Source organism: Staurois parvus, unplaced genomic scaffold, assembly GCF_062004578.1.
Source record: "Staurois parvus isolate SC_StPar_1 unplaced genomic scaffold, SC_StPar_1.0 ptg001255l, whole genome shotgun sequence".
In the NCBI taxonomy this organism is placed as follows: Eukaryota; Metazoa; Chordata; class Amphibia; order Anura; family Ranidae; genus Staurois; species Staurois parvus.
The window spans coordinates 1,015,853-1,038,067 of NW_028319051.1; the positions used below are offsets into that span (position 1 = coordinate 1,015,853).

The 22,215-nt window shown below is 42.9% G+C and overlaps 1 protein-coding gene across 3 annotated transcripts in view; it reads left to right on the forward strand.

Moving 5' to 3' along the window:
• SLC4A3 (solute carrier family 4 member 3) overlaps nt 1–22,215 on the forward strand; it is a 68,077-nt gene that overhangs the window by 20,725 nt on the left and 25,137 nt on the right. The window contains exons 7-11 of one of the 3 annotated variants that reach the window (XM_089660636.1): nt 4,833–5,017; nt 13,383–13,599; nt 14,740–14,745; nt 16,802–17,032; nt 19,376–19,524. In XM_089660636.1, coding sequence (XP_089516762.1) covers nt 4,833–5,017; nt 13,383–13,599; nt 14,740–14,745; nt 16,802–17,032; nt 19,376–19,524 — 788 coding nt within the window. Of the gene's footprint in view, nt 1–4,832; nt 5,018–13,382; nt 13,622–14,739; nt 14,746–16,783; nt 17,033–19,375; nt 19,525–22,215 lie in introns of all 3 variants that reach the window. The other 2 variants (XM_089660635.1, XM_089660634.1) reach the window with 2 other exon arrangements.

Here is a 22,215-nt window from a genome sequence, read left to right on the forward strand (position 1 = left end):
AGCAAATATAATATTCTTTCCTACCGATTTACTAATGCTAGCAGCATTCAAAGTAGTCACTGTTGATTATGAGATTGATTCCACTTTAGGCTGAGTGTTCAAATCAGGGGCGGACTGACAACTTATGGGGCCCCTGGGCAATAGGAAATCATGGGGACCCTGTGTCCTCGCCCACACTCAAACTACACCCAAAAAAGCCTATGAAAGGTACAAGGCAGAGGCGGACTGACCATTTGGAAACTCGGGCACTGCCCGAGGGCCCGGGGTCAGTAGGGGGCCCCATGAGATGCCCCTGGTACCTTTATCATAGGCTTTTTTGAGTTTGGGCAAGGACACAGGGGCCCCATGATCCCCTATTGCCTGGGGGCCCCATGAGTTGTCAGTCCGCCCCTGGTACCAGGGGCATCTCATGGGGCCCCCTACTGACCCCGGGCCCTTGGGCAGAGCCCGAGTGGCTAAATGGTCAGTCCACCCCTGGTTCAATGTGTTTTTGGAAGGCTGGTTCCTAAGCCCTCAAGCACACGGGACATTTTGATAACGCTGGTAATGTTAGCTGTGTAAAGTCATGTTAAAAACGTGAGTTTTTCAGCATTTTCCCATGTTTTTCCATGCTTGTGTTTTTCAGCTCTTTTCTTTACCAAAAAATTTTTTTCTCTGGTCAAAAAAAGTCCAACAACGCCAGTTTGCAGCGTTTTACCACGTCTTTCAGCATTAGAGCACTTTTCCAGCTAAAATAACTCCTCTTGAAACCCACTAGCCTTGGGTTTTTTTCCAGCCAAACATCATTGATTCCAGTCTATGTATACATGGACACATAGGATAACATGCTGGGGGGTTAACTGGCTGTAGAAAAAAAATGTCAAAAGCCAAAAACAGCAGCTTTAAAAATGTCCAGTGTGCATGAGGACTTAATGGGAATGTCTGTGTTTAATCCAATCAGTTGATGCACTTGTAATCTTCTAATGAGGAAAGCTGCAGTGTCTGCATCCCTTTAGAAGTAATTAACCCTTAGGTCTCATTCACATGGGGCAATTATCTGCATGCCCCATGCAGGACCATCTTTTCCTGGCACAATTGTCATATTGGAAAATACTGGGGTTGATTTACTAAAGGCAAATTGACTATGCACTTTGCAAAGTGCAGTTGCTCCAGAGTTGGAAATGAGGGTAAATTAGGGTAAGCTCTGTTGACTTCCATCATCCAATCACGTTCAAGCAAAAATGCTGTTCTTTTATTTTCCTTGCATGTGATTGGGTATTCTTTGCAAAGCCTTAACTCATTTACTAAGCTCTGGAGCAACTGCACTTTGCAAAGTGCACAGTCTATTTGCCTTTAGTAAATCACCCTCATTGTGCCTGTGCAGCCATGTGTCCTAATAGACCACCACTAACTCCTGTGCATCCCCATTCTAGGAAAAGACAGCTCTGTGTGGGGTATCTCACCAAAAATAAAATTGCTATTGCCTAAAACTTGACTGATATTCTAGTGCAGATTTCTGGGAAAATCCATGAGCCAATCACACAAGCAGGAATTGACATATACCATATTTTTTTGTTTGTTGTATATTTTTTTCTCGAAAGTAGAGTTACCCTTTAAAGGGATACAATACCAGGAAATGTGCATGTATAGCAGAGATATACTATACTGCATTTTTTTTACTCTGACATACATTTTAGGTGCCAAGTTTTTCCCTGTATGACAGTCTGATTAATAGGCCTTTTAATGGGCTCACGGCCATATTTATTTATTTATTTCTATTACAGGTACTTATAAATCGCCGACAATTTACGCAGCACTTTACATATATATTGTACATTCACATCAGCCCCTAACCCTCAAGTGTAGGTTAACGTTTCACAGCTGACCATTTGGAAACTCGGGCACTGCCCGAGGGCCCGGGGTCAGTAGGGGGCCCCATGAGATGCCTCTGGTACCTTTTTCATAGGCTTTTTTTTAGTTTGGGCAAGGACACAAGGGCCCCATGATCCCCTATTGCCCGGGGGCCCCATGAGTTGTCAGTCCGCCCCTGCCTATGAGACTAGGAGCCCAAAGCAGTCTGGGCTTCTAATTCCAAAGCCACACTACTGCCACTGACATCTTCTGGTGTCTACTAATGATCAGGAACCATTCAGAATGCTCCCTGATGATGATCACCTTGTCATTGGTGACATTGCAATCACTTGAGGTTTATTGGTTAACAAACCTTACAGGCTGCAGCTGTCAGTATATTTTTTTCTTTGTGCACTTTCTGCTCAAAGAAAAAGAAATACATTTTTAAAAGAAGAAGTGCACTATTGAAAAAATATGAATTCATAGAAAAAAAGTGTTTTGATTTGTAATGCTTTTTACATATATAACCCAATACTGATGATCCTGAGAAGATACTTTGATAAGGCATTATACCAGAAGCAGGGGTGGACTGACAACTCATGGGGCCCCAGGCAATAGGGGATCATGGGGCCCCTGTGTTCTTGCCTACACTTGAAGCACAAACAAAAAGCCTATAAAAAGGTACCAGTGGCATTTCATGGGGCCCCCTACTGACCCCGGGCCCTAGGGCAGTGCCCGAGTGCTCAAATGGCCAATCCGCCCCTGACCAGAAGCACTCCTCAATCTAAAATTTGAAGTTACTACCGAGCATCAATTTACATTGATGACTCACGTCCTAGCAGGTGGAAAGCAAACAATAGCCAAATCATGGCTGACCATGAACACTTCCGAGGTTAAATCCAGATTAAAGTGGACTTTGATTAATGAAAAGTTGACTGCAAAACTCCAAGGCGCCTCTTCTAAATTTAAACAGATCCAGGAACCTGAGGTTGAGGTGGCAGGATTTAGCCAGTGATTAGATGTGGGGACCAAAGGAGAGGTCAGAGTCTAGGATTACGCCTAGCACCCTGGCATGAGGGGAAGGACCAATAGTTGTGCTGTTGATCTTAATGGTAAGGTCATGAGTGGGGGATCGGGGGGAGGAAATATTACAAGCTCGGTTTTGGAAAGATTGAGTTTAAGGTAGTGGTGTGACATCCATGCTGATATGTTGCTTAGTAGATTTGTGATACGTGAGGACATTGAGGGGGTGAGCTGGGGAGTGGAGAGATAGATCTGGGTGTCATCAGCATAGAGGTGGTATTGGAAGCCATGGGAGGTTATCAGTTGGCCCAGGGAGGAGGTATAGAGAGAGAAAAGGAGAGGCCCAAGGACAGAACCTTGGGGTACCCCAACAGAAAGAGGGAGAGGAGCGGAGGAGGAGGAGTTGTATGTGACACTGAAAGTGTGCTGAGAAAGGTAAGAGGAGAACCGGGAGAGAGCAGAGTCACGGAGGCCGATGGAGTGGAGTTTACTGCGGAGGAGCGGGTGGTCAACTGTGTCAAAGGCAGCGGAAAGGTCAAGGAGTATGAGTATGGAGTAATGGCCATTGGTTTTAGCAGTTATTAAGTCATTAGTGAGTTTTAGTAGGGCAGTTTCAGTGGAATGTTGTGGGCGGAAGCCAGACTGTCAGGAATCAAGAGGTAGCAGTTCATGCGGTTGTGAACAAGGCACTCGAGAAGCTTAGAGGCAAACAGGAGATGGGTCTTAAGTATTTCAAATGGGTCCAGCGAGGGTTTTTTGAGTATGGGGGTAACCAGTGCATGTTTGAGTGGGGAGGGAAAGGTGCTCATGGAGAGTGAGAGGTTGAAGATGTGGGTTAAAGAGTTCAGGATAGAGCAGGAAGGAGGCTGCAACAGTCGTGAGGGGACAGGATCCAGGGGACAGGTGGTGAAGTGGGGTTTGAAAAGGAGTTCAGTAACTTCCTCGGTGGTAACAGGGTTGAAGGAGGATAGTGTTGAGTGTGGTGTTGGACCTGGTATGTTGGTAGGAGGAAGCTTGACACTGGAGATCTCATCACGAATTGTGTCGATCTTCTTCTTGAAATGACTGGCAATCTTCTGTGTAGTAAGTAAGTTGGTAGGTGGAGGCAGTGGGAGGTGGAGTAAGGAATTAAGGGTAGAAAAGAGTTGACGAGGATTGGATGAAAGGGTCTTGGTGAGAGTGTTGTAGTAGGTTTGCTTAGCAGCGTGGAGACTGGAGTTGTATTTGAGAAGAGCGGATTTGTAGAGGGTAAAGTCTTTCAGGGATTTAGTTTTACATCATCCTCGCTCAAGAGTGCAGATGCATCTCTTGAAACTTCTGGTGTCCTCTGTTTGCCAGGGTTGTGACAGGCGAGGCCTGGTTCTGCATGTAGAGAAAGGAGCAAGAGCGTCAAGGGAGGATGATAGATAGTTGTTATAGGCAGACTTGGCTAGATCTGGGCAGGACAGGGGTGCAAGTTTATCATAGAAGCGCTCAGTAGAGGAGTGGAGAAGGTCAGGGCTGAGGTGATGGAGGTTTCTACAGGTAACGGTTTGCTGGTTGGAGGCATGGGAGGTAGGAGGCAGGGAGAGTGTGAAGCTGATAAAGTTGTGATCTGAGAAAGGAAAAGGGGTGTTAGAGAGGTTATAGGGAGTGCATGGGCATAAGGGGTGCTCTGGGAGGGGTTGTGGGACATACCCGAACCTGCAGTTGGGCTTTAAGGGGGGAATTTACTAAAACTGGTGGACTCAGAATCTGGTGCAGCTGTGCATGGTAGCTGATCAGCTTCTAGCTTCAGCTTGTTCAATTAAACATTGGAAACTGATTGATCTCTATGCATTGCTGCACCAGATTTTGCACGCTGCAGTTTTAGTAAATCAACCCCCTAAATGCCTAAAAGTAATTTTGCCCAACTGCAGTGATGAATGAGGCAGCTCTCTGTATTGGTGGTCAATGATACAGTGCTTATAAAAGTGTTAATACTTTAATATATACCGCAGGTTGTGTGGAGTTCCTGGCTAATCCTGCCACAGCTTTTGTGCGTCTCAATGAGGCTGTCCTGCTGGAGTCAGTCCTGGAGGTACCCATCCCTGTCCGCTTCCTCTTTGTCTTGATTGGACCCACCCAATCCAATGTGGATTACCATGAGATCGGGCGTTCCATCTCCACCCTCATGTCAGACAAGGTCAGTTCTTCCATACATATTTACATTGTTACATAGTCTGGCTGAAAAAAGACAAAAGTCCATCCAGTTCAACCAAAAAAGTTATAATCCTATACCCACAGTTGATCCAGAGGAAGGCAAAAAAAACAGCAAAACATGATCCAATTTGCTCCTGCAGGGAAAAAAATTCCTTCCTGATCCCCCGAGAGACAATCGGATATTCCCTGGATCAACTTTACCTATAAATGTTAGTATCCAGTTATATTCTGTGTATCTAAGAAACACTCCCGGCCTTTTTTGAAGCAATCCACTGAGCTGGCCAGAACCAACTCTTGAGGGAGTCTATTCCACATTTTCACAGCTCTTACTGTGAAGAAACCTTTGTGTGTTTGGAGATTAAATCTCTTTTCCTCCAGACATAAAGAGTGCCCCCTTGTCCTCTGTGATGACCTCAGGGGGAATAACTCTACACCGAGTTCACTATATGAACCACTGATGTATTTATACATGGAGATCATATCCCCCCTTATGTATTATACATGGAGATCATATCCCCCTTATATATTATACATGGAGATCATATCCCCCCTTATGTATTATACATGGCAAGCATATCCCCCCTTGTGTATTATACATGGAGATCATATCCCCCCTTATGTATTATACATGGGGATCATACCCCCCCTTATTTATTATACATGGAGATCATATCCCCCTTATTTATTATACATGGAGATCATATCCCCCCTTATGTATTATACATGGAGATCATATCCCCCCTTATGTATTATACATGGAGATCATATCCCCCCTTATGTATTATACATGGAGATCATATCCCCCTTATGTATTATACATGGAGATCATATCCCCCTTATGTATTATACATGGAGGTCATATCCCCCCTTATGTATTATGCATGGAGATCATATCCCCCCCTTATGTATTATGCATGGAGATCATATCCCCCCCTTATGTATTATACATGGAGATCATATCCCCCCTTATGTATTATACATGGAGATCATATTCCCCCTTATGTTTTATACATGGAGATCATATCCCCCCTCATGTATTATACATGGAGATCCTATCCCCCCTTATGTATTATACATGGAGATCATATCCCCCCTTATGTATTATACATGGAGATCATATCCCCCTTATGTATTATACATGGTGATCATATCCCCCCTTATGTATTATACATGGAGATCATATTCCCCCTTATGTTTTATACATGGAGATCATATCCCCCTTATGTATTATACATGGAGATCATATCCCCCCTTATGTATTATACATGGAGATCATATCCCCCCTTATGTATTATACATGGAGATCATATCCCCCCTCATGTATTATACATGGAGATCATATCCCCCTTATGTATTATACATGGAGATCATATCCCCCCTTATGTATTATACATGGTGATCATATCCCTCCTTATGTATTATACATGGAGATCATATCCCCCCTCATGTATTATACATGGAGATCATATCCCCCTTATGTATTATACATGGAGATCATATCCCCCTTATGTATTATACATGGAGATCATATCCCCCCTTATGTATTATACATGGAGATCATATCCCCCTTATGTATTATACATGGAGATCATATCCCCCCTTATGTATTATACATGGTGATCATATCCCTCCTTATGTATTATACATGGAGATCATATCCCTCCTTATACCCCCTTATGTATTATACAGTTTCTCTAATCTTTCCTCATAGCTGAGCTCCTCCATGCCTCTTATCGGTTTGGTTGCCACTTTATGTATATTGTCATTTGTGTAGACCCAAAAACTCACAAACATTTTGTCCTTCTTCCATTTAGGCCACAGTTAGGAAAACAAACCTGAAAGTGGTTATATATAAAGTAGGCAAATACACACAGTGGTATGAAGAGGGGCGCAAACAATGTATGTGACCCCCATAGCTTGTTGATGTGCAAAATGTGTACATTATTTATTTAAAGTCCCCCCATCATTCTGCAACAAACAACATGCTGTGCAGAAGGATGGTGGAATAGGGTGGCACTGTTATTATCTTTGTCTATGCTTTATTAGCCTATTTTGGAAAGTTGTAAGCACCACCTCTAGTACTATTCAGCTTCACCTGACGAAGTGCTCTGTTGAACCATGCAATGTGTTGGATGTTAGTTAGCCAATTCTTCCTGTTTAAAATCAAGCTGAGTACATTATTGATTTGCACAAGATCGCTATCAGAACCTGGATCTGAACCTGTGATCATCCTGATTGATCTGGAACTCTTCTTGAACCTGTGAAGTGTCCCAGAAGACTGCGGGAGGGAGAAGGGGGCCGAACTTCCAGCTCACTTTGCCGCAGCGAACTGAGCCAGAAGTGGCAGCGGGTACCTGTCAAGACCAGGTATCCTCTCCCCCCCAAAAAAGTGCCAAATATGGCAGTGGAGGGGGGAAGGAGGCAAACAAGCGGAGCTTCCACTTTCGGTGGAAGACAACTTTGCCTTGTGTCTTCTTTATCTTAAACCTTGAACCCTTTGCTCCTGCCATAAACTTCCCATTTAAGCCACGCCTTTACACTTCCTGTTTGCTAGATTATTGTGCTCTCTCCAGCTAATATCTCGCTCTGGTCACTCCTTCTGCCATCCATATCTCCACTACCACTCATTACTGACCTTGTTCCTCAACTACGCTTCTGCTTGATCCCAATCTGCAACCATTTCGTTGCTAAATGGTCTCCAACAAGATGTCTGCTATGCTTCTGTGTTAATGAATATTCAGTATAACTCTGTCCACACTACAGAAGGATAATACAGCTTCAACAAACAAAGAAATACTTCAGCGGTTTCTCAATTACAGTCCAGGTTTCAATATTAAATGTAAAAAAATAAGAAATGAAAATGATTTCTGTGTAGTGCAACCACTGTTTTTTTCTTTGCTGCACAAAAGACACAAATAATAATAAGCAATAAAGAAGTGAAGGCAGAAAAATTTGTAATGATCCTTTACATTGGTGTGTAGGTAGGGCCAAGAAAAGTTTGCACATAGGTTGCATCCTTGGGTACTGCCAACAGGTCTGCAGCCTTAATTCTCATTGGTGTGAGCTCAGCTCCCTGAGGGGGCAATAAGGAATCAGTTTCACTGTAATATATATGAACACTGGAGGCAATACTTCACCCCACTCCCTCCTGGCAGAGCCTGGAACCAGTTTCAGAATAGGCCACCAGAAGAAATAAGACACAAGTCCAACATGATTTTCAGTGCTTTACTTCCTGGCAGTACACGTGCATTCTTATCAACTCCATAGCATTAACTGGCAGACTTTTGTCTTGTTCCTAGTCCTAAGCCCAGCTGAAGGAACCAGGAACCCAGAGCATTCCCCAGCCAAAGAATGCCAAACACTTAGACTACATGGCTTGAGTAAGGGCCCCACCATGTCCCATGGGGCCAGGCCTAAATTCTGCTTCTTTCATTCTAAAGAGACCCCAGTATTCATATTAGGGAATACAGGAATTCCTCCTAACACCTTCTTAGAGGTGAAGAGTAAGCCTCTGTTCACATCAAGCCCGACTTTGAAATCGTAAGACTTACAGTGAAGTTGCACGATTTCATTTACATAATCCTATGAATGAATGAACTATAGCTATCATCAGTGTAGCAGATATAAGAAGCGCCACAGAAAATGCAAAATAAATCAAATAAGCAGCACCTCTAACCAAAAAAGGTAAAATAGTGTACAAATAAAAAGTGCGCTAATTATTCACAAAACAAGGATAAATAATAAAAATAAATGAATTCATAAATATAAACATAAAGTCCAGCCACCATAACAGTGATAGTCCAATATCAACTTAATGTCAATCTTGAAAACAAACACCCATGTGCAAATCCGACACGAGACGAAATGAATACACTCACCAGAGCTATATGCTGATTATATTACTAAGGAATATAATTGAAGACGTCAAGTGACGAAACGCGTTGGGCCTGGCCTAGTGGATGTGATGTTGGAACGTTCCTCCCAGCTGTCGGCTGTTTGATCGCAGTGCAGGAGGTTCGTCCCTTGGTTTATCCCTTGTGGATGTGGCATTTTAGAGGCTGTCATTGCTGGTGTCGGCTAGACACCTTCTTTGTGAGTTCAATACTTTATTAATAAAATTTTACTGCTTTTAAACGTACTGCACCATCATATCTCTTCTTATTCCCCGAGCTTTGCCCATGTTATTGGAAGATCATTTGCTGCTTAGCTGTTCCATATGTGCTGCCTAGCTGTTCCATATGTGCTGATTGGATCACTATTGGTTGCTGTTCCTCTACTGGGATATCCTGCAGATCATCGCTCCCAGAGCAAAATGCTATCATGCTGGTTTATAATATAATCAGCATATAGCTCTGGTGAGTGTATTCATTTCATCTGGTGTCGGATTTGCACATGGGTGTTTGTTTTCAAGATTGACATTAAGTTGATATTGGACTATCACTGTTATGGTGGCTGGACTTATGTTTATATTTATGAATGTATTTATTTTTATTATTTATCCTTGCATGTTTTGTGAATAATTAGCGCACTTTTTATTTGTACACAGCTATCATCAGCCATAGTGACTGACAGTTTGTAGTTCTGAATGGATTTTGAGGAGGTTGCAGATGAGCAGCCTCGTAGTTCATTCACAAGCCCTGCAGCTTGTAAAGAGTCAGCCCATATGAAGGTATGAGCAGGGGCGAAATGACAACTCATGGGGCCCTCGGGCAATAGGGGATCATGGGGCCCCTGTGTTCTCATCCACACTCAAACCGCACCCAAAAAAGCCTATGAAAGGTACCAGGGGCATCTCATGGGGCCCCCTACTGACCCTGGGCCCTTGGGCAGTGCCCGAGTGCCTAAATGGTCAGTCCACCCCTGGGTGTGAGCTGAAAGCTGCAGGGCTTGTCTGCAGGAGTCTGGCATTGCATCCCTGATCCACTGATCGCTGGTATAATGCTTTCCAGGCTTCTTAGGGAAACAAAATATTACATGCACATGTTTTGTCCTGAAAAATGTGTGTATTCATTATTTTTCTCAAAAGGTGAACTTATCATTTAATACGTCTGCTGGGCTTATACTCTGGATAAGCTCAATTAGGGAGATTTACCCTCATTTCCAAGGTTTTACAAAACATTAAGTGAGTTCATATGCTAACAAGCAGCATGCTGATAAGGGAAGAAGTAGAGTAACAGAGAGATGAGCTCATCACTACGCTGCTTCTTCTTTCATTGTCCAATCACAGGATGGGAGCTTGTCCGGGATCACCTAGGCCAGTGGTGGGCAACCTTTTTTTTCAACTGAGCCAAATCTCGCCAAAACCACGATTGAAATTTATTTTGAGAGCCACATTTTTAAAACTGAAAATACATCCCCCATAGTAATTCATCCCCCATAGTAATTCATCCCCCATATAGTAATTCATCCCCCATAGTAATTCATCCCCCATATAGTAATTCATCCCCCAAAGTAATTCATCCCCCATATAGTAATTCATCCCCCATATAGTAATTCATCCCCCATAATAATTCATCCCCCATAGTAATTCATCCCCCATATAGTAATTCATCCCCCATAGTAATTTATCCCCCATATAGTAATTCATCCCCCATAGTAATTCATCCCCCATAGTAATTCATCCCCCATATAGTAATTCATCCCCCATAGTAATTCATCCCCCATATAGTAATTCATCCCCCATAGTAATTCATCCCCCATAGTAATTCATCCCCCATATAGTAATTCATCCCCCATAGTAATTCATTCCCCATATAGTAATTCATCCCCCATAGTAATTCATCCCCCATATAGTAATTCATCCCCCATATAGTAATTCATCCCCCATAGTAATTCATCCCCCATATAGTAATTCATCCCCCATAGTAATTCATCCCCCATATAGTAATTCATCCCCCATAGTAATTCATCCCCCATATAGTAATTCATCTCCCATATAGTAATTCATCCCCCATATAGTAATTCATCCCCCCTATAGTAATTCATCCCCCATAGTAATTAATCCCCCCTATAGTAATTCATCCCCCCTATAGTAATTCATTCCCCATATTGCGTTCCTCTCGCCGTGTTCCCGCGCCGTTCCGGTCTTCAGGGCGGACTGTGAGAGGAGAGGAGTTCGTCACGCTGCCCCGCCTACATCCTGACAGCCAATGTTTGCCACGCTCCGCAGGCTGGATTAAAAGGTCTGCCGCGCCGTAGTTTGCCCATTGCTGGGCTAGCTGCAGAGTCCTGACTTTTGGGGCGGCCGCCCGAGAGGAGGGAGGGGAGCGGGCGCCAAGCACACAGAAGAGCCGCATTGAAGTGTGTAAAGAGCCGCATGTGGCTCGCAAGCCGCGGCTTGCCGACCACTGAACTAGGCTCAGTGGGTAGAATGATGCTGCCCATCAGACTGAGGGCATCTTGTGTCTAAAAAAAGTACTGCATGTGAGAGCTGCATAATACAATTGAGTATTGGAACAAAAGCTGTTTTTTTTATTGTATCTTTTAATCATCTATTGATTTGTATCTTTTTACTTTTGGCCGGAATTTTGCTTTAAGGTTTTTAATATACTAACAAACAATGATGAGACAATAACATAATGCTGACCATTTTCATATCTAAAACAAAAAAACCCATAGAAATCCCTTTAACAAATTTTTTTTAGTTCTACCCTGCTTTTCTGTTCCACTTCTATAAGATTCTACCCATAAATTATGTAGCTACTGAGCTGAATAACTTCACTATAATCGTCGGTATTAGAAAGAATACCTTCCCATCAATATAACGATCTCTCTCACTGAGTAGAATATCATTTCACTGAATGTGGAGGGAGTCTTTAGAGAGCTACAAATTATCAGACAGAACAGTAAAATGACTGTCTTGTGCGAAGGAACACATTAAGCGATCCTGCAGATTTGTTACAATGAAGTTAATTTTATATTATTAACAGCCTGACTTGATGGCAAAAGGTGAATGTGACTAAATGGGGGGATCACGCCCTGAGCTATCTAGAGGATTCTAGGAGCTCTGTAACTTAGTGGAGGGCAATGATGCCATGTGATCATTATTCCCTGCTGGCATTTATTTTCTTTCATTTAATTGGTTTAATTACAGTTATTTTACTAGCGCAGGAAATGCATATGCTTTCCAGAAATCAATGGAGCTACCAGTAATTATTAGGTGATTATAAGGCTCCTGTGACTGATATAGTACTGTGGGAATGAGCTCAGTAATGGTTACCATATTGTCATGGTGTACCAGAACAAGGTCTTCACATTGAGGCGTTTAAGTGGTTTTGCTAAGCTTGAAGGATCATTTCATTTATTTATATGTCATCAACAAATTCAGTGGCGATGCCTAGAGTAGTGGCTCTCAACCTTGGTGAAACAGGAAGTCCTTCAAAAACCGTCCAAGCCACAACAGTAAAAATAAAGGTCATACTCACACAATAAAAGTATAGTAGTGCAAAACATGTTATTCTGTTTCAAATGCCACATCATGCATTAACATATCTCTTCAAAGGCAGTCTGTCTGGACAGTATGGTCACCTGCTGACTTGGCACCATCCACAGGCAGCTTAACTCTTCAATGAGGCACAGAAGATGAAATCAACTCAATTTTATTTCAGTTAATTTCAATACAGAGGATGTTTTACCAGTCCTTTGCAGTGTAAGAAGACAATGGCTTTCCTAAACCTTGTATCTGTAAAGTAGTAACACTGATGGAGGGAACCTTTGACGAAACAGGGAGGATCTAGCTGGGATAGAACTAACTAGCACTAAAAAGGAGGAGAGGACTGAGGGAGATACTAAATCACATACAGTATGTAAACAAGGAGTAGTGACTCAAAACCACTCTTATATGTCAGCATACTACAGAACAATAAAAATGTGATGAAAATTTTGGCGTCACCGTCTCGTCTCTCCATTTCATACAGTCGGAAAACACTTTGTATTCATTGAGAAAATGCAAAGTGTTCCCTAAATGGTGCCTGTGCCAAGTGAGCGACTTTACAATGCAGCAGGGCAGTTGCTCGGTACAAGTACTGGAAGCTGGTGGTGATCACTGTAGTAGCGGTGTCTACTAGAGTGATTTCCAGCTTCCATGGGGATCACACAGGTATGGCACATACTTCCATTGGTCCAAGCTTGACCAATGTAGCTATGTAAAAATGGCCATACCTGGAATTTAACTTTATGTGTACATTTATTCTCCATGTATTCCACTTTTAAAGACACTTCAAGTAAGATACTTCGATAATAGTGACTATTCTACCTAACTTATCCCAACAACGCCATGATGGGGCATCAGAACGTCTATAAACCGTTAACTCTGACGTAATTATGAAGGTTCTTCCTGCCTCTTCCAGGTTTTCCATGAAGCTGCATATATGGCTGCGGAACGTCAAGACCTTCTTAATGCCATTAATGAGTTTCTGGATTGTAGTATGGTGCTTCCTCCATGTGAGGTTCAGGGGAAGGATCTGCTGCGCACCATCGCCACCTTCCAGAAAGACTTACTGAGGAAGAGGAGGGAGCGTGAACATCGACGTTCTGCAAGGGAGAACACCACGCCCAAAGCAAAAGGTCAGCCATACATACAACCATCGTAGAGGTAATCTGTGGATGGTTTCAAACTTTAACGTTCATGGTAGCCACCCAACTTGTCTTGAATTTTATATAGATTTTCGGGTATACTGGAATTATTTATAATCAAAAATTAACGATTATTAAATATAACAACCCAGTTCAAGCCACATTATTTATTTTAGCTTTAACCGACCTGATACCCAGATACTACCCTACCCGTGCCCTCCGCTCCTCACAGGACCTCCTACTCTCTAGCTCCCTGGTCTCCTCCTCCCACGCCCGATTGCAGGACTTCTCCAGGACTTCCCCCATCCTCTGGAACTCCCTACCCCAATCCATCAGACTGTCACCTACCCTCCTCACCTTCAGGTGCACCCTGAAAACCCTCCTCTTCAGGGATGCCTACCCCAACCTCACCTAACACCCGACCTCACCTAACAACTAACCTCCTCCACTCCACCCACCACTCCATCCCCCACAGCCATCTCCTCCTGTGCCACCTTCCCCTCCCTCCTAGATTGTAAACTCGAAAGAGCAGAGCCCTCGATCCCCTCGTGTAGTGTATTGTTACTGTCTTGTCTCATGTTCTGTCCCCCTTGCTACTGTACAGCGCTGAGCATACCCTTTGGCGCCATATGAATACTGTATAATAATATAATAATAATAATAATAGATGGATAGAGTAGGAAAGTGTTAGAACTGCTGTTAGATTTGTAATGCTGTCTGTAGCCACACTGGAGATTTTTTTTGCTAGATTTGTGATGCTTTGTCCCCAAAGGAGAATTCCATTTCTTTTCTGTTCTAACACTCGTGACAGAAAGTGAGGCGGAGATCTCCTTCACGAGGACCCTGATAAAGGCTTTAGCCCATTTTCTCTTTCCAAACCTCACCACACATGTTACAATCTGTTGGTACAATTTTTGTTGAAAACCTGTTAAAATGTGATGTTCTTTGTTGAATGCTGCTTTGTGCATTAATATACCTCCCTAGACCTAATGGGAGAGATTTACTAAAACTGTGTATAGTAACCAATCAGCTTCCAGGTTTTATTTTCAAAGCTTCACTGAACAAGCTGAAGATAGAAACTGATTGGTTATCATGCACAGTTGCACCATATTCTGTGTGCACTAGTTTTAGGCTTGGGTCATACTACTGTGGGCTGTGCGGACCATGTTTCCTCGGGCATGGAAGCCCATTCATTTGAATGGGCTGCTGTGCTCTCGTTTCTGCACAAAAAAAGTGTCTGCACTGTTCTGAAAACATGGCCGCAGGTAAACTGCATGGTCTTTTTAACTATGCTGCAGGTTTTTCTAATCGTGCTGCGGGCTGAGATGCAGAGGAGTGCCATTCAGAATGAATGGCAGCCTGCGCGTCTTTCAAGAGCAGCGCAATTCGGCTGTGGGTGGTTGCAGATGCGTGAATGAGTGCGATTTCTGCACCCAAAACCAGCCCATGAGTGTGATCCTAGCCTTAGTAAATCAGCCTCAGTCTGCCTGGCCAGTATAGTCACCTGCTAACTTGGCACCATCCACAGGCAATATGAATGACAATGTTTTCTCCAGTCCTTTGGTGTGTAAGAAGACAGTGACTTTCCTGAGCCATGTCTCTGCAAAGTACAAACACTGTAAGAAATGGAGATTTGGTGATTGGCAAACAATAAAGTCATTGGCCAGCCAATTACAACCCTTCCCACTCCCAGCATGCTTTTATCTATTTAAGAAAGTTTACCCCATTTTAGCTTCATGTTTGCACGGCTGGAGTGGTCTATGCTTGTGTGGCAGCGTGAATGGAAACTCATGTGCAGAGCGCTCTACCGACGAAATGAACATTACAGCCTACCCGGCTACTGGAACAGTGCTGGGCCCTGGGATGGGGACAAACACAATCTGTGTGTAACTGCATGATTCCAGAACTCTTAATTCTGACCCCTGAACTCTGTGTGTCACTTAATTCTGACCCCCTGAACTCTGTGCATTACTTAATCCTGACCCCTGAACTCTGTGCGTCACTTAGTCCTGACCCCTGAACTCTGTGCGTTACGTAATCCTGACCCCTGAACTCTGTGCGTTACTTAATCCTGACCCCTGCACTCTGTGAGTCACTTAATCCTGACGACTGAACTCTGTGAGACACTTAATCCTGACCCCTGAACTCTGTGCATCACTTCATCCTGACCCCTGAACTCTGTGTGTCACTTAATTCTGACCCCCTGAACTCTGTGCGTTATGTAATCCTGACCCCTGAACTCTGTGTGTTACTTAATCCTGACCCCTGAACTCTGTGCATTACATAATCTTGACCCCTGAACTCTGTGTGTTACTTAATCCTGACCCCATGCACTCTGTGCATTACTTAATCCTGACCCCTGAACTCTGTGCATCACTTAATCCTGAGCCCTGAACTCTGTGCATCACTTAATCCTGAGCCCTGAACTCTGTGTGTCGCTTAATTCTGACCCCGTGAACTCTGTGCGTTACATAATCCTGACCTCTGAAATCCTGACCCGTGAACTCTTTGTGTTACTTAATCCTGACCCCTTAAACTCTGTGTGTCACTTAATCCTAACCCCTGAACTCTGTGTGTCACTTAATCCTGACCTCTGAACTTTGTGCGTTACTTAATCCTGACCCGAACTGTATGCATTACTTAATCCTGACCCCTGAACTCTTTCTGTTACTTAATTCTGACCCCTGAACCATGTGCATCACTTAAGACTGACCTCTAAAATCCTGACCCTGAACTCTGTGCAATACTTAGTCCTGACATCTGAACTCCTGACCCCTGAACTCTGTGTGTCACTTAATTCTAACCCCTGAACTCTGTGCGTCACTTAAGCCTGACCTCTAAAATCCTGACCCTGAACTGTGTGCATTACTTAATCCTGACCTCTGAAATCTTCACCCCTGTACTCTGTGCGTTACCTAATCCTGACCCTTGAACTCTGTAGTTTACTTAATCCTGATCCCTGATCTTTGCACTTTACTTAATCTTGACCCCTGAACTCAATGCTGACAGGAGTAGTAACAGGCATTGGCTTATGGAGGGTGTTCAGTTGTCCAGGGGGGTGTCCAATTTTTTTTTGTTGCCTAGGGCAGCACAAAAATGAAATACACCACTGGTTACCCACGACACCAAAATGACATTGCATTGGCCATTGTTCTTTCAAACACTTTAATCAAAGTGTTGTCTTTTTTTCCAGACAAAGAGAGAGATGTCATGAAGCCAGAAGATGATGATGATCAGGAAAGTGAATTAGACCCCCTGGAACGCTCAGGGTTTTTGTTTGGCGGCCTGGTGCATGATATTCGTCGGCGGTATGTGAAGTACTGGAGCGACATCAAGGACGGTCTCAATAGCCAATGTCTGGCGGCAGCTCTCTTTATCTACTTTGCTGCTCTGTCTCCAGCCATTACCTTTGGAGGTCTTCTAGGTACCTACAAAATAACTGATATCTGAACACACTTCCTTTTTATATATCCATTTATCGACCACCCTAAAGCAGCATTACTGTGTGCAGAATCATGTATATATACATGACTCTGCTCTTCTTGGTTAGGCGCGCGCCGCTTCTGCTGAGATTAGTCACAGCAGGAGCCGATCAGCGAGTGCCAGCCAATGGATAACCACCAGCACCCGCTGATCGGCGAGGAGAGAGACAGAACAGAGCTCTGCCTATGTAAACAAGGCAGAGCTGTGTTCTGTCAGTGGCGATGTGCTGGATTTTGTTTCCCTGCAAAGCAGGGAATAAAATCCAGCACATCCCTTAGTAAAAACACCACATAGTATGCATATAAACACCGGCTAGGCACACACTCTTGCATTGCCCTAGATGTTAAACTGCTTCCCAACCAGTGTCATTAATATAGCGACAATGTATATTTTCAGCACTGATCACTGTATTAGTGTCACTGGTTACCACAAATTGCCAGTTAGTGTCAAATTGTCTGCTGCAATGTCGCAGTCCCGCTATAAGTCTCTGATCGCCGCCATTACTAGTATAAAATAAATAAATAAACAATTCCAGTATATGTGCCATAGATTGTGATAACTTTTGCGCAAACCAATCAATATATGTCTATTGGGATTTTTTTTTAACCAAAGATATGTAGCAGAATACAAATTGGCCCAAATTTGTAAAGAAATTAGATTAGAAGTGATGCTCAATATTTCAATTAAAAAAAACTAAAGTTCCTGCCATGAAGGTCTTTGGATCGGCAGTTCCTGTCATAGGGTGACAACAACCTGCTCCTGTATCTTAACATGTTGTCATTCTATCACATGGGCATCAGATGAAGACTATAGTTGGTTGTTTCAACACATATTATGCAGGTATGGCCCACTGTTGTCACCATTAGGAAACTAGTCCTAGGAAATGCCATGCAGTCATTGCTGGCATGCATGTAGACAGGAAGTGGCTGCAAAAAGCCTATGTGAGATAAGCAGCACTGAGATGTAATAAAGGATAAAAAAAAGTTTAGAAACAAGTATTTAAAAAAATAAAAGGAGATTGTTTATAACACAACACTTTAGCAAACTAAATCATCCAGTTAAGGTTTACAATTTCACCTACAACCCAGACTCCAACAACTGCTAATAGCAAGTCTCTGACCATCTCTTGTTGCATGTTTGTGGTGTCTGACCATCTCTTTTAGCAGGTTTGTTGTCTCTAATTGTTGTCTCTAATTATCTCCTGTTGTCTTTGACCATCTCCTGTAGTCTGTCTTTTGTCTTGGACCATCTCCTGTAGCATGTCTGTTGTCTTTGACCATCTTCTGTAGCCTGTCTTTTGTCTTGGACCATCTCCTGTAACATGTATGTTGTCTTTGACCATCTCCTGTAGCATGTCTGTTGTCTTTGACCATCTCCTGTGGCATGCTTGTTGTCTTGGACCATCTCCTGTAGCATGCCGGTTGTCTTGGACCATCTCCTGTAGTCTGTCTTTTGTCTTGGACCATCTCCTGTAGCATGTCTGTTGTCTTTGACCATCTTCTGTAGCCTGTCTTTTGTCTTGGACCATCTTCTGTAACATGTCTGTTGTCTTTGACCATCTCCTGTAGCATGTCTGTTGTCTTTGACCATCTCCTGTGACATGCCTGTTGTCTTGGACCATCTCCTGTAGCATGCCGGTTGTCTTGGATCATCTCCTGTAGCATACCGGTTGTCTTGGACCATCTCCTGTAGCATGCCGGTTGTCTTGGACCATGTCCTGTAACATGTCTGTTGTCTTGGCCCATTTCCTATAGTATGTCTGTTGTCTTAGACCATCTTCTGTAGCATGTTGTCTGTTGTCTTAGACCATATCCTGTATTCACAATGCAGAAGAGAGCTGTTTGGCATGAGACCCAGACGCTAAAGGAGATCACTGCAGTGGCGGTGCCTACTACAGTGATTTCCAGCTTCTAAGGCAATCCCACAGATATCGAACATATATACTTACATTGGTCCAAGCTGGACTAATGCAACAACTATGTACAGTAAATACTGCCATACCAGGAATTTCAACTATAACATGTTAAAGCTTTTACAAATTTTTGAGTTATTGAATTTAGCTCTACTTTAGGCCTTGCTGTTTCTATTGTACTATGGTGGCCAACATAATGTTACTGCAGGCACCCACATTCTCCATATATTTGTATAGACAGAAACAGTTGCTTATATCATAAGCAGGTCACATGGCAAAATACTTGTTAATCTTTATCATTGTGGTTAGGCTTACAAATTGACTTTACCTGGAAAAGGCTGGTGGCAACATGTTCTTTCCTGGTATTTTCAGGGGAGAAGACACAAGGACTGATGGGGGTGTCGGAGTTGATAGTCTCTACCTCGGTACTGGGTGTCCTCTTCTCTCTCCTCGCTGCTCAGCCACTGCTCATCATTGGATTTTCCGGTCCACTTCTTGTGTTTGAAGAGGCCTTTTTTAAGGTGTGAATAAACATACTCCAAAAGCATAAAGCTTGTTTAATGGTATAAATGTAGCAGATATTTTTTAGAATGCCAAGATTTGGGCCTTGTTATATCATTCTGGAAAGCAGAGTGACAGAAAATCTAGAGTATGAGAGAAGATCCAAAAGTTTGGTGACCTTGGCAGAAAAATAGGATTATTCAAGACTTCTCCATATCATCAATATCTAGCTGAAATAAGGTTGTAGATGACAAGTTTTTTCTTAAAACACTGAAAACTGTGGACTAAACCTTGCTTTGTTGCTAATTTGTAGGCTCTATTTTAAAGAACCAAGCAAGTGACAAGGACCGTAAATTTTGCTAGGTGTCTATAAAGCCATTGAGAACTTTCTTGTTGGAAAATATAGAAAATGTTCATATTCTGGAGAGTTTTTGCTCAAACTCTGTACACAGTGATTGTTTTTCACCCATCAGCTAGTACTAGCACCGCACCATCTCCATGATCACCAAACCGATGTGTCTTCAAAAAGGATGTGTCTGACATACATGCCAAAGTAGTAATCATGAATGAAACAAGGAAAGACTAAATGAATCATACATTTGGACCATCCTTCGCTAGTAATAGTTAGTCACATGCAACTGGACTGGTTATGTAATGTTGAAGTAATTTCTTGGCTCATCCAAGTCACTTCTTCACACCAAAGGATGGTTCAACAACTTCTACATTTCCCATCCTGTTCTTGGACAATCAATATCTGCCTTGACACATTCCATGGTGATTGGATTAGAGTGTCTGTGCTACTTGTCTGGATATATATATACAGTCAGGTCCATAAATATTGGGACATTGACACAATTCTAACATTTTTGGCTCTATACACCACCATAATGGATTTGAAATGAAACAAACAAGATGTGCTTTAACTGCAGACTGTCGGCTTTAATTTGAGGGTATTTACATCCAAATCAGGTGAACGGTGTAGGAATAACAGTTTGCACATGTGCCTCCCACTTGTTAAGGGACCAAAAGTAATGGGACATAACAATAATCATAAATCAAACTTTCACTTTTTAATACTTGGTTGCAAATCCTTTGCAGTCAATTACAGCCTGAAGTCTGGAACGCATAGACATCACCAGACGCTGGGTTTCATCCCTGGTGATGCTCTGCCAGGCCTCTACTGCAACTGTCTTCAGTTCCTGCTTGTTCTTGGGGCATTTTCCCTTCAGTTTTGTCTTCAGCAAGTGAAATGCATGCTCAATCGGATTCAGGTCAGGTGATTGACTTGGCCATTGCATAACATTCCACTTCTTTCCCTTAAAAAACTCTTTGGTTGCTTTTGCAGTATGCTTTGGGTCATTGTCCATCTGCACTGTGAAGCGGCGTCCAATGAGTTCTGAAGCAATTTGGCTGAATATGAGCAGATAATATTGCCCGAAACACTTCAGAATTCATCCTGCTGCTTTTGTCAGCAGACACATCATCAATAAATACAAGAGAACCAGTTCCATTGGCAGCCATACATGCCCACGCCATGACACTACCACCACCATGCTTCACTGATGAGGTGGTATGCTTAGGATCATGAGCAGTTCCTTTCCTTCTCCATACTCTTCTCTTCCCAGCACTCTGGTACAAGTTGATCTCGGTCTCATCTGTCCATAGGATGTTGTTCCAGAACTGTGAAGGCTTTTTTAGATGTCGTTTGGCAAACTCTAATCTGGCCTTCCTGTTTTTGAGGTTTTTGGTTTACATCTTGTTGTGAACCCTCTGTATTCACTCTGGTGAAGTCTTCTCTTGATTGTTGACTTTGACACACATACACCTACCTCCTGGAGAGTGTTCTTGATCTGGCCAACTGTTGTGAAGGGTGTTTTCTTCACCAGGGAAAGAATTCTTCGGTCATCCACCACAGTTGTTTTCTGTGGTCTTCCGGATCTTTTGGTGTTGCTGAGCTCACCGGTGCGTTCCTTCTTTTTAAAAATGTTCCAAACAGTTGTTTTGGCCACGCCTAATGTTTTTGCTATCTCTCTGATGGGTTTGTTTTGTTTTTTCAGCCTAATGATGGCTTGCTTCACTGATAGTGACAGCTTTTTGGATCTCATCTTGAGAGTTGACAGCAACAGATTCCAAATGCAAATAGCACACTTGAAATGAACTCGGGACCTTTTATCTGCTCATTGTAATTGGGATAATGAGGGAATAACACACACCTGGCCATGGAACAGCTGAGAAGCCAATTGTCCCATTACTTTTGGTCGCTTAACAAGTGGGAGGCACATATGCAAACTGTTGTAATTCCTACACCGTTCAGCTGATTTGGATGTAAATAACCTCAAATTAAAGCTGACAGTCTGCAGTTAAAGCACATCTTGTTTGTTTCATTTCAAATCCATTGTGGTGGTGTATAGAGCCAAAAATGTTAGAGTTGTGTCGATGTCCCAATATTTATGGACCTGACTGTATATGCTGGTGTATTTTCCAGACACTCATTAGAACCGAAGAAGTGGCTTGGAATAGCTACGAAACATCTTCAACGTTACAGAACAAGTCCAGCTGAATGTGTCCAACTACTACCAGCTATTCCATGAACTGGATAAGTGAGAACCTTCATAGACCATCATATGTATCATAACAGCTTGCTTTATCAACAGTAACAATCTGTTAAAATTGGAAGACCTAAACATATAAGCTACACCAGGGTAACATTG